Here is an 18862-nt window from a genome sequence, read left to right as displayed (position 1 = left end):
ACAGGCCCTTCGGCCCAACAAGTCCACACCGACCCGCCGAAGCGCAACCCACCCATACCCCTACATTTACCCCTTACCAAACACTATGGGCAATTTAGCCTGGCCAATTCACCTAACCTGCACATCTTTGGACTGTGGGAGGAAACCGGAGCACCCGGAGGAAACCCACGCAGACACGGGGAGAACGTGCAAACTCCCCACAGTCAGTCGCCTGAGGCGGGAATTGAACCCGGGTCTCTGGCGCTGTGAGGCAGCAGTGCTAACCACTGTGCCACCGTGCCGCCCACATATGATATGGGGGAGCTCCTGGCAGTAATTTTGTCCTTGTCATTCTGGGCACTGCTACACCACCACAGTGAGCGGCACGGTGGCATGAGTGGACAGCACGGTGGCACAGTGGTGAGCACTGCTGCCTCACAGCGCCAGAGACCCGGGTTCAATTCCCGCCTCAGTCGACTGACTGTGTGGAGTTTGCACGTTCTCCCCTTGTCTGCGTGGGTTTCCTCCGGGTGCTCCGGTTTCCTCCCACAGTCACAAAGGTGTGCAGGTCTGGTGAATTGGCCATGCTAAATTGCCCGTAGTGTTAGGTAAGGGGTAAATGTAGGGGTATGGGTGGGTTTCGCTTCGGCGGGTCGGTGTGGACTTGTTGGGCCGAAGGGCCTGTTTCCACACTGTAATCTAATCTAATCTAATCAAACTGTCACAATCTTTGTTTGATTATAGGACCACCCCTCATGCAGGTACAGGGACATCTCCAGCAGAGTTGCTCATGGGGAGAAAGTTCTACACCAAGTTAAACCTGATCTTCCTGGTCCTGGGAGGATGGGGGCAGGAGGAATGAAGTTTAGTGTTGAAACCATGGGAATGGCTCTAATTGGTGTTATGAAGTTGAAGGCATGGACTGTACCTTTAACAGAGAGTCAATGCTGTTTGCAACTAAGATTACAAGCACCTATGTATATGACTAGATGGCAGTCTCAGAGTGTACTGGAAAATTGAAGGCTGTGAAATGGATACCTGAGTTTTGGTTGTTGTTTTGACAACAATTCGAATTTAACCAGTTTAAGTTATGCCCCAGGATGATAAAACCCAATTGAGTTTGAATTTATTGTTTTGCCAACATCGAATCAATGAGATGATCTAATGTTGGGGATATAAAAATGCGAACATGTTGAAAATTGGAGACAGAGCAACTGTCATCGAGATTTGGCCAAGAAATTAGGAAACACTCTCTATCAAAGATACCTTATCACATAAAACATATTCACAGTAAGAAAGAAGACAACCCAGGGAGATCTTCAGCCAGAAGAAGAAAGATACCAAACACGACAGCCACTGTGTGGTTTTGAAATTAAGTTGATGTAATTTTAATAAGTATCTTATTGGAACAGCATATTGTTATCGAGTTGGAGGCAGATAATAAGTAGTTAGGAGAAAGATAGGCTTAGAGTTGTAAATAGTTGCTGTTTAATGTTCACTTTTAGAGTTAAAAAATAAACTGATGTTATTTTCTTCAAATAGTGGAATTTGCTAGTTCTCTGTCACTTGTGTTTAACAGATTATGAGACGAAGTGAGCTTTTCTGAGTGTTTGGTTTAATTATCAGAGGAGTTCACTGCCATATCGTAACAATACATAAGAGGCATGGTTGACATGAAGTCAGGTCCTGTAATATACAAATTTCAGGTATGAGAGGTGGTCCTGAACAGGCAGTGAACCACATGAAAATTGCAACCTCGCAATTGGGACAGTAGCAAAACATATCCAGCCCCTCAGAACATCTGGCAAGGCTGTCAGCACCCGTGGGATCTTCCCCTTCACCTGTGTCAAAGAAATCTCTAAGGACAATATGGACATGGCAGACATCACAGCCTCAATGTCATTACCTGTAGAAGATGAATTTTGGGTGCAAGAGGTGGACTACAGTCTGGTATATGCTGCAAGTATCTGAGGCAGAGTCACGGGAACCGGACCAGGTGCGAAAACGCCCCAAGAGAAGCTACAGGAAAAAGAATAGGCCTATGTCCCAGAACTTAAATGGGGAGGGATGCACTGATTGGAATGAGGTCAGCCAGGTAGATATCACAGGAATCGGAGTTCCCTGACTGGACCAAGTTAACCGCCCCTATCAGGTAGTGCTAGCTGACAGATATAAACAGGAGTGTCAGGAGTTCTGTTCACACTAGGAGCCAGCTCTTAGCCAGTTGGATCAATGTTATGTACGATGCCTGTGCAAATAAAGGGTGATTTGGTGACAGGATACTGGCCTTCTTGGAGTTATTTCACTATTATTGCTGAATTATTCTTTGATTTCCATCTTCAATATATTTTGTAACCTAATGTGTCCAACCTTTTCCAAGTTATAATTTGAGCAGTTACTATATTTTCATAAAAGTACTGTTTCTTCTCAAACAAATATTAGAAATGCACAATGGTGAAATTTTAAAGGAATAGTCTTGTTTTACTCCTAATTGCAACATGAAATCCACTTTATAGTTACTTTATAGAATATGTCCCTGTAACACGCAGTCATATTTGATTTTTTAAAAAACCCTTCACAAAGTAGCTAGATTTTCAATTTTTACAGAATTTCCAATAGTCCACAAAACACATTATAGAATTCAGATCAAATTTTAGCTTCAAACAATTTAGTAGCATCTTCTTGTCAAAAACAAATAAGAGGTTTGGTCGCATTTGACATATCAGACACTGATTATTTGTTGTGAGGTACCAGAAGAACTAAAATCAGAATAGGGTTGAAATTTTCTGCTGTAACACTCCATGTGGGCGGCACGGTGGCACAGTGGTTAGCACTGCTGCCTCACAGCGCCTGAGACCCGGGTTCAATTCCCGCCTCAGGCGACTGACTGTGTGGAGTTTGCACGTTCTCCCCGTGTCTGCGTGGATTTCCTCCGGGTGCTCCGGTTTCCTCCCACAGTCCAAAGATGTGCAGGGGCAGGTGAATTGGCCATGCTAAATTGCCCGTAGTGTTAGGTAAGGGGTAAATGTAGGGGTATGGGTGGGTTTCGCTTCGGCGGGTCGGTGTGGACTTGTTGGGCCGAAGGGCCTGTTTCCACACTGTAATGTAATCTAATCCATGCTTGCATAGGGTAGAAGTGACAGGGATTTGCAGTCAAGCAGGAAAATCTATACTTGTAGTAATTTTGATAAAAAGTACACTTGTATTTTGATTTTAGATTTGCAACATTAATGTTTAACTTCAAGATGGATAATCCCTTTAAGAGACACTATAAAATGTAGCAAATTGAGTGCAACTGCAGGTTTTATCCCAATCAGCGAGTTAGGTAAATAAATGACAAGACACATTGTAACCCAAACTAGGTGGTCCCAAGAAATTGCAATAAATCTCAATCTATAACCATGGTTTTGTGACATCATAAAATTGGGAATTTGTGATTAAGGTGAAGAGAAAGATAAATGAGGTGTAAATACCCAAATTCTGAACAGTGTTTTTAACCATATAAATTACCTTCTCAAAACTGAATTTGCAATAACAAAATGTATGAAAATACATTTACTTGTTTAGTAATATAGAATCTACTATTGCCATGAAAATATGTATTTTGTCAAAGTTTTTTCATCTTGCATTCCTCAAGACAAGTCAGAAGAAATACCAAAGTAAAGAAATCTATGTTGCCAAAAAATAGTTACCAAGGAATAATCAGAATTTAAGAATGTCTTTTGACTATACCTGTAGCCTTCTCTGCATTGTCATTTAAGCATGTTTAGTTTATGATTTAACTTTATATGGCTGTTATTACAGCCAAGTAGACAAGGAAATTAACCCTCCTATTTTTAACCTCCATAGTTAGCTGCAACAAAGATTAACTGCTCTTTATTAAAATGCAGCTATACTTCACCCCAATTAAAATGTAGTTAACTAGTTCACACAAAACATTAATGAGCCAATTATGTGGCTTCCTTAAGTGAAAGGAACAAGAATTTTATTGAGGACTGATCCGGAGAAAAACAAAGACTTGACATCAATTATCCATTACACATAGTACAAAAGTTAAAAAGGGATGTGTCCAGCACAAAAGATAAAAAGATGCATTTTTAAGTCCTCCCAGAGTGTCCTTGAGGTGTTCAGGAAGAGAGTGAATCAGAAATAGAGACACCGAGGATCAGAAAGTGTACTAGAGATAAAGTGAATGCTAAAGAGAGACAGAGGGGGAGGGTGGGGGAAGACAGTGTGCCAGAGACAGCGCACACCAGTATAGAGAGAGAGAGAGCACACTAAGAGAGCGAGAGAGAGAATACACTCGTGATAGGGAGCATACAGCAGGTGTGTGTGACAGAAGTGTGGCAGAGGGGGAGAGAGAGAGCACCAAAAGCTTGCTTGTGTCTTATTTTCAAACTATATAACTCTAGCCAAAACTTTTAATGCCAACACGTGAAATTTATCAAACAGAAGTAAACTAAAAATAGATGTCAGTTTCACGCCGGATTGTTTTGGTTTCTTTTGATAAAGGATTAATTTCAGTTATGATTTTTTAATTCCATATTGGTTTCCTGAAGCTTGGCTCAACTTGTTGTCAGGTGATAACGACTATTTTAAGTCAATGTCTTTTGTTTTTACAAGGATTTTCAGCCCACATGGTCCCAATCTTAAAATCAGGTGATGGAAATTGAAAATTGATGGTCCATAGTTTACCACCACTGTGTAATAGGAGTAGTTCACTCTTCAATAATAACTAAGGCTTTGGGCTTTTAGCTGAAATGCTTTATGGAATTGTGCAAAAAAAGTAAATCATAGAAAAATAATTAAATATTGTCATCAAAATTATGTTCCAACTTTGTTTGGCTCTTTCATTTAGGAAAGGTTGATGACATCTTGACAAGACTCTCAAACACAGTGCTATGCCAGGCCAACTCATTGCACAGCCAGGTCATTTTGGTGTTCCGCTCTCCCATTGCCCCTTTTCCTCCTCCACTCCCATGTCCTCTTCCTTTGATAAACTGTGTCCTTCTAGTGCCTCGCTTCTTTAAAGTTTACACTTCTTTGGAGAGCCATGTTGTGGAGACCACAGCAAATCATCAGCACAGCAACATTATTACAGGGATATTTTATAGGAAGCCTTCCAACCCTCCAGGCAGCTGAACTGCATCTTCAGAAGCTGGACAGCATGTGAAATGGTTATGTATGCATAGGCTGTAACCTTTTGTCTCTGTGCGTGTAGCTTTGGCTGTTGTGGAGAAATGAATATCCCTTGGTTTCCACAATTCATTCATACAGTTTAGACTGGGGAAGTGCTATGACAATCTGGAATGATAAGGAATGAAAGAATGCACACATGGAGGAATTTGGAGAGTTTTAGTCTTCAGTTTCTCCAATTTACTCTCTGCTCATGTTAATAACCTTACGTTTCTTATTCTGTTGGCCCTTGGTTACCCTTTATTTCTGATGTATAATTTGTGTCTTTGTCTTCACAAAGTTATTTATTCAAAGTCTCCACCATTTCCTCATTTTCCATAATATCCTCTCCTCTCTCTGCCTCTAAGGGACAAATGTTTACTTTAGCTACTCTTTTCTTTTTAAAGTTCACTTGTGGAAGCTTTTACAATCTGTTTTTATATTCCTGGCTACTTACTCAACTGAAAGCTTTCAGTTCTATTCTTACCAATCTGGATTCACAGCAAGAGGTGAAGGACTGTCAAACTGTCTATTGAGCCTACTACGCAATGGATGGGGGAGGTTTGCTGCTTATAGAGAAATGTGATAAGTTAAGATTTGAAAACAACACTTCAAATGTAATTTACAGTGGAATTTAAGCCTGTAGTTACTGTAAATCTCCTGCCCTTTTTGAAACCACAGTTACAGACAGTGTATTATTCGACTGTCCACTGAAGCAGGCTATGATCAAATGAAGTAACGAGCAAGCGAAGACATTAGTTTTCTACTTGTCTAATGATCTCCTAAAACTTATCTAGATATTTGTTAGATAAAAGAACATTTGCAAGTTCAAGAAGCAAAGGCATATCAATGGAAGTACAGTCAGTTCTGTTATACTGCGGTAGTTCTGTTCTCGTGCAATCCCGCGCTATAAGAAAATCGCACAATAGCAGCATCATTTAAATTAATGGGACCGGAATCATGCTACAACCAACAAACAATTTTAAAGTTTACACTGTAGAAACAGTGGCCCCAATTCGTTAATAGCATTGCAGTGAATTCGCATTAATGAAAAGCCCACTATAGGAGAACAATATGTCGTTTGAAATATACAAGTGTATAGGACTGATTTGAATCGAATTAGATTTATTGAATTAGCCTTATTGTGACGTACTCAAAAGAGTACAGTGAAAAGTTTACAAGTTACCACTTAGGTACAGATTCTTCAGAAAATAAAAATTCCACCATTGCAGATTGTAGAAAATAAGAAGTTCAGACAACATTCCTTCCAACCCAGTCCACACTGGTACGTAGCCTCCAATCCATGCCAGGCCTCCACTCCAAACCATGCTGGGCTTCACCACAAGGCTCAAGGCCAGGACACCGCTCTGGAATCACCTCAAGACCAGAAGTCTACACTGAGGCCATGCTGGGCCAAAAGGCCACCATGGGCTGCTGAAAGACCACCACGCCAGATCGAAAGGATGCTAAGCTAGACCAAGAGACTACCACATCAGGCTGGGAGGCAGCCTCACCAGGACAGGAGACTGCCTCACCGAATCTACACTGAGGCTGGGAATCCAAGGCCACATTGAGGCAGGGAGTCCAAGAATGAGAAGAAGAGAGAAGAAAAAGAAACACAAAACAGAGAAAAGAAAAGGAAACGGTCGAGCTTCGGCTGAAGTATCCTACTCTGCCACCATCTTGGAATTCTGTTTTATGTAAAGAGCTAAACATATACCAAAGTATATCAAACAGGTTCAAGACCAAGACAACTGCATGCTTTCTGCTTGGCATGGTATTCTTTTAGTATTATTTCAAAGATATATTCACAGTTTTCTTAGTAGCATTTTGGCTGGGTGAAGTTAATGATCTAAGATTAGCCCTTAGAAGTGAATATCAAGCAATAATTACCATGAAAACCAGAATCAAAGCCTAACAGGAGTTGATGATTATGCCGTACTTTGTATGTCAATGGCATACTGTACTCATTCTCAGGCAAAATGAAAATCCACGATGGGCTCTATCTCCAAGAATAAACAGTCATGATTCTCACTGCCCTTAAATGAAGCAGCTTATATAGCAGCCTGTAAAACTATGTTTTCGGTCAAGAACTTAGCATTGAGCTTAGGTTCAGGTAATTTCCAGTCAGTACTCCCAAAATGTCCTAATTAAGCAGATTTAACTTAGTCAGGATGATCCATTTGCTTCTCACATACTATAGATACATCTATTCAAAAGTAGCAATGCCTTTGACAAATGGGAAAAGGAATCAGTCCATTCAACAGACAGAATGGTACAAAGGGGAAAAACTACAGCTAAATCATAGCACATTAGTAAAAATGTGGTCAGACAACAAAACAACTGCAATCAGGAAGATAGGCATTAAACGAAATTCCCTTAGCATTCAAGAGATGAAACTAAACAGAATAATTGATCTGTTAGTTTTCAACTCGGAGAAACAAAAAGATACACAACACAAAAATCTGTTGTTTTATTACTATAAATTCAGCTATCAATTTCCGATTTGTCCTCAGAGCTAGGAGACTTACCAGAAGACATAGCCTCAGATCTGGGACAATTTGGAACTATAATGCAGGCCTCCCCTCTCTCAACAATAACAACATGCATTTACATTGTCCCTTTAATGTGATAAAATGCTCCAAGGTGTTTTAGTGGAGTATTATGGCACAGAAATTTACCACTCAGCCATATAAGGAGATATTAGGCCAGATGACCAATGGCTTAAACAAAGAAACATATTTTAAGGAGCATTTTGGAGGTAGATAGAGAGGGAAGATATACGCAGTGAAATTAACCCTTGTGCCTGGACAGCTAAAGGCACGGCTACCAATGATGGATTGATTAAAATTGGGCATGTTTGAAAGGTCATAACTGGCGAAGGGCAAAAATCCTGGGTGGAGGCAAGGGAAATTAGAGAGATAAGGAGAGGTGAGGCCATGGCAAGATTTGAAGACAGAAATGAGAATTTTTATATCTAGATATTGTTTGTCCGGGCATCGCCAATCCCACCTAAAAGAAAATGGCTGCACCTACCCTGGCATATCCCCCCCTCCAGTATCCGGCTTGATCTCTATCGCAGCAGCTATCCAGCCACTTTCCTGGGTTGTCAGCCACTCCCAGTGTTTTAAATGCAAAATTATAAAGCAGAACACCAACACCTGCACATGCATGCTGTGAATTGTGCAACATGGTTGTGCAAGCAGATTTTATTTTAATCATTATTTGTATATTTAGAAAAGCAGCATAAGTGACAGCTCAGATAAATGGCTGGTGTAGAGTAACGGCCTCCTGTAAGAGATGAATACATGTAATTTTTACTATGGGGGAAACGTTTTTTTGAAGAAACACGATAGCAATGGTCTTAGATGGTGACACGCTTCTTCCTCTCATCAGTTTTTTTACAATGATATTTTTAATCAAAAGAAAACTTTTTGGATGCATTTTTATAGTATTTATATTGCATATACTTCTGAAAAGAAACACACTGAAATATCGGTACATCTATGCATCATAAACCAAACATGTTGGCTTCTGAATGACATTTTTCTTTTTATTTTAAGTAAAAGGGCTTCCACTACTGACAAGAGAGATGGAAGTACAAGCAAATTCCTCTTTAATTTAGCAGTACAAAGTTCAAGGAAGGTGAAAGTAACTTTCAACCATCAACCATATAAATTATTTTTAGACTGGAATATTTTGGTCAAGTGACAATAATGACTTAAGCAAAAGACCACAAACAGTATAGTACTCATTATCCTTGTAATTGAAGAGCAAGACTGTGCGCATGCGAGTATTATGCAAATTGCACACCAAATAAAGCAAGTAAAAAGAATAAAACAACCAGAAATGCAAAATCCACAGACTGCATTCAGATCATTGCACTTTTCTTATCGAGTTTTAAAACAATTTTGAATGAAACTAACATGAAGTGCCAAGACAAAAGTTTGTCAGAGGACCTGTTTCGAAGCCCAATAGCACTAGTTTATCAAGCGTAGGGAGATCTACTTGTGTCCCTAGGAAGCAGCTTGGAATGCTTTATTCGATGAAGACACTATATTAATTCAAGTTGTTTTCCTAGCCAATAACCTTTCCGTAACCCAGTGTTCTAAATTTCTTTGACTCCAAGGCTCCCCATTCACAGACCCCATTTAAAAATGAGAATTCTTTTTAATGCAGTACAGTATCTGTTTGTGTATCTGAGAAATTTCAATATTCCCTCCTCTTCCCTGTGAAAGTTTACACAAAGGAACTTCACAGATGGAAATTCAAAAATCAATACCTATATGTAGAAGGAAATAAAGTTATAAAAATGATTGAATGAATAGATTGTGAATCTCAAGCATTAGCAGTAAGTTAAATAAAAATTAAACATGCCTGAATTTCTTACAGAGACTTATAATTAACCTCCAACCCTGATGAGAATCCTGATGTCCATCCATAGTTCCAGAATATTTCCAACTACGCATTTCCTCAGAACGCAGTCCAATTGTCTCTGGATCAAATGCCCAGATCCTGGTCCCAAACTTAAGCTTTGTACCAAACCACTTCATTTAAGCCCTAATGGGACCCATCTCAATTGCTTTACCTTCTCTTTTAAGGGCTGGTCTAGTTCTTATACACTATCACATGGATATCACAGAGGTAGATAAATATCGCTTATACAGTTTTGTTTACCACAAGCAGCTAGACCAACGAGATAATGGCCACAACGAAGGCAAAAATAAATTACGTGAACAGGCAGAACTAGTATGCTGATATTAAAAGTAGCAATGTGCAGGTACAGTGTCATGTATTCTTGATCAGCCTTACAGAATCCCTGAAAATAATTTCATTGACACAGGTTGAGAACCCATTCCTTTAACCAACACTCATTAAAGTAGCTTAACTGTCATTTATTTAATGGTTGTGGAACCCTTCTGAGCACAAATTGGCTGCCAGATTTGTTCCTGTGATAACTATGAATCTGCTTTAAAAGTAAATCATTGGCTGTGAAATGTTTTGGGATTTCACGAGAGCAGTAGAGCACAGGTTCTTCATTCAAAATGAGAACCATAGGTGGAGTAATTTCAAGGAAGAGGTGTCTGTGTTGGTTACAAGTGGCATGGACTGAAAGGAACTACACTTATTGTCTCAAAGAGTTAAATGAAGATGATTTAGACATCCACCAACTATTTTGAAAATTCTTAGCCACAGATGAGAAAGTTAGCTGGTCATGACTTTATCCATCAGAAAATATGCCCAAATGCACTAATTAAATATTTCTTAAACAATTTCAAATTTTCATTTTTGCTGCTTTATCATTTAATGGATTGATCAATCCTTATATGAAGAAATTATTATCCAATAAAAATTTGTCCTTCACAGTTTTGACCTTACTTCTACTCTCAAAACTTCAATCTACTCATTTGTCTTTTCATACTGCTTGCTATCATAAATATCACCAAATGAGTCTCTCAGATTCCTCCTCCCAAATTGAAAAATTCAAGATTCTTTGGTTCTTTCCTGCTGCTCGTACCAAGCTTTCTTTCCCACTGCCTTAGTGTCTCACGTTTGTATTCAGGACACATGATATGTCTGTTCAGACTCTGTAGTTTGAACATGGCTTCCTCTGCCTTGGATTCTATTATTTGAGAAGTTACACAGTTAATGAGGTGATTATATGCACCAGGGACCAGTGATCTGAATGGAGCAGAGTGGAATTATCAACAGAGTAAACAGGACTTGACAAAAAATGATAACCGATCACTGATAACCATGATAACCATTTGGAAAATCCTACTTAATAGATAGAATCAAATGATAAGACATTAGCGACACCACATATAAAGCAATGCAAAAGGTATAGAAAGCCTTGAAAATGGTATTGCCAAAAGACTATAAGGAAATCTATTTAAAAAATGCACTGATCCAAATACTAATCAATGCTCCAGAGATTCCAAGGAAATGAAAGGTAATTTATGAAGCTGTTTAAGGCCAAAATCAAGGGATTTTGTTTGTCATGTTATCATAAGCAAAATAGTAATGCTAAAAACCACACTGCCAATTATGGAACAAAAACTGAAATTGCTGGAAATTCTCAGAAGAAGGGTCACTGAATCTAAAACATGAACTTAGATTTATCTCCACAAATGTTGCCAGCCCTACTGTTCCAGCAATTTCTGTTTTTTCAGATTTCAAGCATCTGCAGTTCTTTGGTTTTTTTGTCTATTGTCAAATATGGATTAGATCAGCACTTTGAGGTCCATTTGCACCTTGCACAAGCTTTAGCAAGTATCGATTAAAAGATCATAGTTAGTTTTCAAAAATATCTTAAGGAATAAAAAGGATATCAAGGTAAATTGGATTATCTTTTGGAGGAATTGGTCGTCATTATGGAATTTCTAGAAAGGGAAGTCACTGTGAATGAATAGATTAAAGAAATGGCATCAGGCTGAGATGAATTTTTTAAAAAAACTTGTACGATGGTTGAATATTAGTAGGAACAGAAGTGGTCATTGGCCACAATGGTGCATTAAAAACTAGGAATGCAAGATGTTCTTTACGTTGACCATCACACTGAGAATTAAAGAATAGTTAGCCAAAATCATAGGCTCTCTCTTTGGGAGTTAGCACCTGCACCATCAACACAGAGGATGATTGGAAAGGAGGATTCACAGAAGTTACTAGACAACTTTCAGAAGGAAAAAAGATTAAATAGCTGTTGGAAAGTCAGAAAGACTGGATTATTTACTTATTTGAGTGAAGACATCTATTGCAACATTAAGATACAGCTATATTGTAAATACTAAATTAAATTTTAAGACTATAGATAAAGAAGCAGAAATAGAAATCCAACATGATTTACTGAATGTTGGTCTCATGATAAATATTTCCATCTCCATTCAGTTTGATATAAAAACATTAAAATAACATTTATACTCTTACTTTCTCTCAGCTTTTGAGCTTTTAACTCCAACCTGTGCTGTTCTTGTTCTCGCTTACACTTTTCTTCACAATCTCGTTCTTGTAGATCTTTTCCATGTCTCAGAGATTCTGTCAATTTCAGGGTCTCACTGTCACCATGTTCTTGAATCTGTAAGAAATTTGTTAATACCACAATCTTTTAAATATATATATATGAAGAACCAAACAATGTGTACTAATTTTCTGCTCCAATGAGTGACTGTATAAAACTTGAATTTCACCTTTGATGATAGGGTGGGATGGGAATTGCATGTCTGGTTTCTGATACACAACGAGAAGAGCCAAAAGTAAAATAATGAAACAGCAAAATAAAGTATCAGGCAGCTCTCCCATTTTCTTATCGCACATGAATGTTAAGTTTGTGTTCCACCAGGACTCACTCAACCTCTGACTACATTACCATCTTGGTCCAATAGGAAGAAGGAGGTGAAAGAAACTGTCTTTGAGATCAAGGCATCATTTGATCAAACAAGGCTTAAAGGAGCCTGAGCAAAACTGGAGTCAAAGGGAATCATGTGGGAACTCTCTGCTGCTTAAGAGTAATTCCCAACACAAAAAAAGATTATTTTGGGAAGTCAATCAACTCAGTCCCTGTACATCACTGCAGGAGTTGCTCAGGGTAGTGTCCTAAGCCCAAACATCTTCAACAGCTTTATTTCATTCATTAAGTCAGAAGTCGTGTCATATGCTGAGGTTTAGCACCATTGCCCATTCCTGAGATACTGATGATGGTATTCCCATTTATCTGCCATCCTTGTTCTTCCAGTTGGTGGTTCTCGGGGATTTGAAATTGCTGTGAAACTTTGGTAAATTTCTGCATTGCATCTCATAGTACACACTGCTATGACTGAGCATCAGTGCTGAGAGTCTGAATGGATGTGGATGTGGTACCAATCAGCAGGTTGCTTTGACTCTTGTTCAAACCACTCTCATTCAGGTAATTGGAGAGCTTTTCATTGTGTTCCTGACTAGTCCTTTGTGAATGGTGGACAATGTTTCGGTGGTCAGGAGGTGAATTATTTATTGCAGGATTCACAACCTCTGACCAGCTCTTGTAGCCACAGTATTTATTGTAATTTTCAGTATGTTGATAGCAGGGGATTCGGTGATGGTAATGTCATTGAATGTCAAAGGGTGATATAGTTAGATTCCTGCTTGTTGGAGATGAACAAAAATGGCATGAATTTTACTTGATGATAAATGACTGAGATTTGATGCAAGATAAAATATGAATAGTGGAGTTTTGGATAAGCTGAAACTCAGAAGCTGGTGGATAAATTTAACATCAGGAAGAATCAAAAGTCAGGTCTGGAGAAAGCAAAGACTTGGAAGAAGATTTCAGGAGAAGAGGGGCTGAGGTAAAAGCAAAGATTAGTGGTCCTTACAAAGGAAGGCCAATGAAGGGGAGGATGTGGGGTAAGAAACTTCAGCAGAAGATCAAATAGAGGACAGTAGGCAGATGATTAAAAGAGGATTAAAAGACATGCAGCTGTATTCCAAAACAATATAAATCCTGCAGTGACTCCAGAGACAACAATGCATGATGAGAAACCAAAATAGTTGGATCCTAACAAAACACTTTCTCATCTGATGAACAGATGGAAAACATCAAAAACATGACCACTTAAACAAGCATTACAATAATCATATTTTCCTGCATAATTTAAAACAAATCCCACAATATTGCTGGACTAGCAAAAGTATGGTATGATACAGTGAGAGAACTCGCAAAGCCACATGGCAGAAATCCCTTCAAAACACTTAACAAATCTCAGTCTTAACCATAAAATTAAGATTGAGCTCTTTGCTTTTAGTCAAGACAATTTCAGCAGTACCCTCTATTGAAGGAACTTTCGATGAAACAGCTGAAGGGCAATAAACATCCAAATCTACCAAGTGGCATACAATTTCATTTAAAACTCTTAAGATACCTACAATTATCAAATATGGCAGCCTATCATCCTTTAAGTTTGTAGTTTTAAATGGTGCCTACCAGCCTGAATATATTTTGATACACAATTCCACAGATATCAATAACTGGACACTGAATCATGTCCAGCTGCTGACAACAGTATTGCTGTTGGAGCTCTTGCCATGCTGAAGCTGGACAGCAATCTCCAAATCCTAGATACATAAATATTTAAATAAGCTTTTTTCTTTATCCAAGTCATTACAATTGTTGGATGCACTAGTAATAAAAACTACCGCTCTGCCAGTGCCAAAATCCTCTGCTTTATTTAAGCCAGTCATGAACAAAAATAGCAAGATACTGGTTAGACACAATTGTAATCTAGTTCTAGTCTGGAGAATATTTTAGAGAAAGAAAGGAGGGAGAGCAAAGTTTCCTTAGCAAGAGAAACAATGAACAAAACTTGGCCCTTTGAGCCTCCTCTGCTATTTAAGAAGATCGTGGCCAATCTGATTTTAACCTCAATTCTACATTCTTGCATATCCCCAATAATCTATCATCCCCTTTGTCATCAAGAATTTATCTACCGCTGTCTTAAATAAAGATCTTACATTCACTGCCTTTTGAGGAAAGGGAATTCCAAAGACTCACAGCCCTCAGAGAATGAAAATTTCCTTCTGTCTTAAATGGGCATCCTTCTGTTTTTAAACTAGCATCGCTTATTCTAAATTCTCCCACAACAGGAAACATCCTTTCCATATTCACCCCGTCATGTTCCTGCAGGATCTTACATGTTTCAAATAAGTCACCTCCAACTCTTCTACACTCAGATGATACAGGCCTTGCCTGTCTAGCCTTTCCTCATATAAATACATATTTATAATAGGACTGAGTGGTAGCTTTTCAAACAGGGACTTGTAAAGATTTGTGGTGGGCCATACTGCTGTGAACCGCAAACAGAAGAGAAACAAGAAAATGAACTGTAAGAAAAAGAAAACTCTCCAAAACAAAACTGTGAAAACTACAAAATACTGAAATCGAGTTGGTAAGAAGAAATACAAACAGATGCCAAATAATACAAATAAATATAAATCTGGTTCTAAACACTATTAGATATTGTTTTTTAACCATTACTTGCTTTCTAATCACAATCCAAAATTTAACCTAAGCCTCAGGATCGGAATGGGTTATGATAATAGGATAAACAGAGACATTTTAACAAGATCTGTCTTAGTTACACATGGCACAGTCAGATAATCTCAATTTCCACTGATAGATTCAACATTTCTTCTGTGGAAAAGATCTCTCTTGCTCTTCATAAAAGTGAGGGCACAATAGTGAAATATGATTCAGTGTTTGTGGGTGGCTCGACCAAGGTATGAGATAGGTTTGAGCTACGTAGTTTTGTTGTAGAATTGCAGCAGAGATCAAAGTGATGAAGTAACAATGAGGAAGAAATTAGAGTGGCACTGTATGCAAATTGATGTTGGCTCACCAGAGAAAGCTACTATAAGGCAACTATCAACAATGAGGTAGAACTGACCAATTTGCATGAACTGTAATTATAGCTGTGGTGACAAATGGGTTTTGGCTCAATTTTACAGCTAGCATGCATTACCACTTCTGTGGTGAGTAGTTCAACTCCTGTCATTCCTATGCCCGTTCATCATCTATAGGCACAAATCAGAATGCCATCGACAAGGATAGTTGCAGTGCCAGAAACATTCAAGAAGCTCAACATATCCAGGACAAAGAACTCTGTTTGACTGGCATTCTGATCACCACAATTAACACTCATTTCCGACACAATCAATGTGCAGCAGCAATGGCATTCCATCTGCAGGATGCACTACAGTAACTCCAAGTCTCTTTAGACAGCTCTTTCCAAACCCGCAAACTCATCCATCCAGAAGAACAATGGCAGCAGATCCATAGGACCATAACTACCTTCAGTTTCCCTTCCACACCCCATATATCCTGCCCTGGAGTTATATTGCTATTCCCTCACGGTCATTGACTTCATATCCTAGAAATCCCTGTCTAACAGCATGTGGTATACCTCACTCTGAGTTATGCAGCTGTTCAAATTAAAAAAGCTCTATACAAACTTCAGAAATTTAGGATAGGTAATAAATGCTGGACAGCAATGTCCACATGCCATCAATAAATAAAGAAAAAAGTTATGGTAACCCTGATCAAGTGCAAGATTGGCAGTGACTCAAGTTTCAAACATCTACTCCCTTTGTGACATTTCTACTGAATGATCTGGCTCCAGTTTTCAGACTCTGCCCCTCAGTTCCACAATAGTTTATCTTTATCTACCCTGCCTTTTCCTGTCAATTTCTTGAAGGCTTCAATCAGATAACCCCTAATGTTAAAATTCTGAAGAAAACAAGCCTAATTTGTCTACTTTCTCCTCATAGCTTAATACCTCACTCTTATAAACTAATGTATTCCAGCCAAGGCCAATATATCCTAAGGTGTGGTGCCCAGATGTGCTAACAGTGCTCCAAGTGTAGTCTAAACAGGGCTTTATATAAATGCAGCATAATTTCTACATCCTTGTATTCCAGTCTTCTTGGTATAAAAGCCAACATTTGATTAGCTTTCTTGATTTAAAAATTCATTAAAGCGCAGAAAACAAAACCTAAACACCTGAACCCGCTAGGTCCTCTGTATTTAACTTCATACCAACTAGCAAGTGCCCTGATCTATCCTTTTTTGGTCCAAAATGGATAACCTCACACTTATACTGAACTCCATCTGCCAGTTTTGCTCTATCACCTAGTCTATCCCTTTGTAATGTTATGCTATCATCTATACAGTTACAATGCCATCTAATTTTGTGTAATCTACAAATTTGGAAATGTGACTTTCTATGCCATTATCCAAGTTGGCAATAAATAATGTGAATAATTAAGGTCCTGACACACATCCTTGAGAGACACCACCGGTCACACCTTGCCAATTTGAAAACCAATTATCCCCACTTTTTTTTTTAGATTAGATTACGTTACAGTGTGGAAACAGGCCCTTCGGCCCAACAAGTCCACACCAACCCGCCGAAGCGCAACCCACCCATACCCCTACATTTACCCCTTACCTAACACTAGGGGCAATTTAGCCTGGCCAATTCACCTAAGCTGCACATTTTTGGAATGTGGGAGGAAACCGGAGCACCCGGAGGAAACCCACGCAGACACGGAGAGAATGTGCAAACTCCACACAGTCAGTCGCCTGAGGCGGGAATTGAACCCGGGTCTCTGGCGCTGTGAGGCAGCAGTGCTAACCACTGTGCCACTGTGCCGCCCCTTTATCCAGGCACTTTATGTGATCTCTGCCACTCCACCAATTTTCCAGTCAGTAATATGCCCTCAATTCCATGAGCTTCTACCGTAGTTAACAACCTCTCATTTGGTACATTTTCAAATGCCTTTTGGGAGTCCATATGAGCAGCATCCAGATACATTCCTTATCCACTAACTTTAGTCATCGCTTCAAAAAATTCAATCAAGCTTGTCAGTCATAACCTATTTGTCATGTATCTACGCTGGCTGTCCCTGATTAACTGACAATTTTCAAGGTGTTCAATTACCCCATTCTCGATTATAGACTCAAACCAATTTCCCCACCAGAGATGTTAGGCTAACTGGTCTGTAATTCCTGGGTTTCCTTCTCCTTAAAAAAAGTCATTTGTAGACTGGGTGTTGCTGGCTGGCCAGCAGTTATTGCCCATTTCTAGCTGCCCTTGAGAAGGTGGTGGTGAGCTGTTCTCTTGAACTGCTGCAGTCCACCGCTGTAGTTTGATCCACTATGCCATTAAGGAGGCAATTCCAGGATTTTGATCCAGCCACAGTGAAGGAATGGTGATATATTTTCAAGTCAGGATGGTGAGTGGTTTAGAGGGGAACTTTTAGTGGTGGATGTTCCCAAGTATCTGCTGTCCTTCTCCTTCTAGATGGATGTGGTCATGGGTTTGGAAAGTGCTGTCTAAGGTCTTTGGTGAATTTCTGCAGTATCTTGTAGATAGTACACACTGCTGCTACTGAGCATCAATAGTGGAGGGAGTAAATGCTTATGGATGTGCTGCCAATCAAGTGGGCTGCTTTGTCCTGGAAGATGTCAAGATTCTTGAGTGTTAGCACTGCACCCATCCAGGCACGTGGGGAGTATTCCATCACACTCCTAACTTGGGCCGTGTACAGATTGGACAAGCTTTAGGGAATCAGGAAGCAAGTTACTTACTCTCGTCTCTGACCCACTCTTGTAGTCAGTGTTCCTGTGGTGAGCCCAGTTAAGTTTCTGGTCAATGGTAACCCCCAGGATATTGATAGTTGGGGATTCAGCGATGGTAACACTATTGAATGTCAAAAGGCAGTGGAGAGATTGTCCCATATTGATGATGGTCATAGCCTGGCATTTGTGTGGTGGGAATTAACTTGCGGAGAAAGTGAGGTCTGCAGATGCTGGAGATCAGAGATGGAAATGTGTTGCTGGAAAAGCGCAGCAGGTCAGGCAGCATCTAGGGAACAGGAGAATCGATGTTTCGGGCATTAGCCCTTCTTCAGGAATGAGGAAAGTTGGTCCAGCAGGCTAAGATAAAAGATAGGGAGGAGGGACTTGGGGGAGGGGCGTCGGAAATGTGATAGGTGGAAAGAGGACAAGGTGAGGGTGATAGGTCAGACTGGGGTGGGGGCGGAGAGGTCGGGAAGAGGATTTCACCAGTTTCCTCATTTCCCCTCCCCCCAGCCTGTCTCAGTCAAATCCATCAAATTCAGCACCGCCTTCCTAACCTGCAATCTTCTTCCCACCTCTCCGCCCCCACCCCAGTCT

At 39.6% G+C, this 18862-nt stretch overlaps 1 protein-coding gene across 4 annotated transcripts in view; it reads right to left on the bottom strand.

The window, feature by feature from the left end:
• The window catches only part of lca5 (lebercilin LCA5), a 107840-nt gene that overhangs the window by 27472 nt on the left and 61506 nt on the right, over positions 1-18862 (bottom strand). For 3 of the 4 annotated variants that reach the window (XM_043686966.1, XM_043686967.1, XM_043686965.1), the window contains one exon: positions 12082-12229. In XM_043686966.1, the coding sequence (XP_043542901.1) occupies positions 12082-12229 (148 nt within the window). Of the gene's footprint in view, positions 1-8190; positions 8446-12081; positions 12230-18862 lie in introns of all 4 variants that reach the window. The other variant, XR_006311224.1, reaches the window with a different exon arrangement.

Source organism: Chiloscyllium plagiosum, chromosome 3 (genome assembly GCF_004010195.1).
Source record: "Chiloscyllium plagiosum isolate BGI_BamShark_2017 chromosome 3, ASM401019v2, whole genome shotgun sequence".
Taxonomy (NCBI): domain Eukaryota; kingdom Metazoa; phylum Chordata; class Chondrichthyes; order Orectolobiformes; family Hemiscylliidae; genus Chiloscyllium; species Chiloscyllium plagiosum.
The sequence above is the reverse complement of the archived record's forward strand: the minus strand, read 5'-3'. Positions and strand labels throughout refer to the sequence as shown.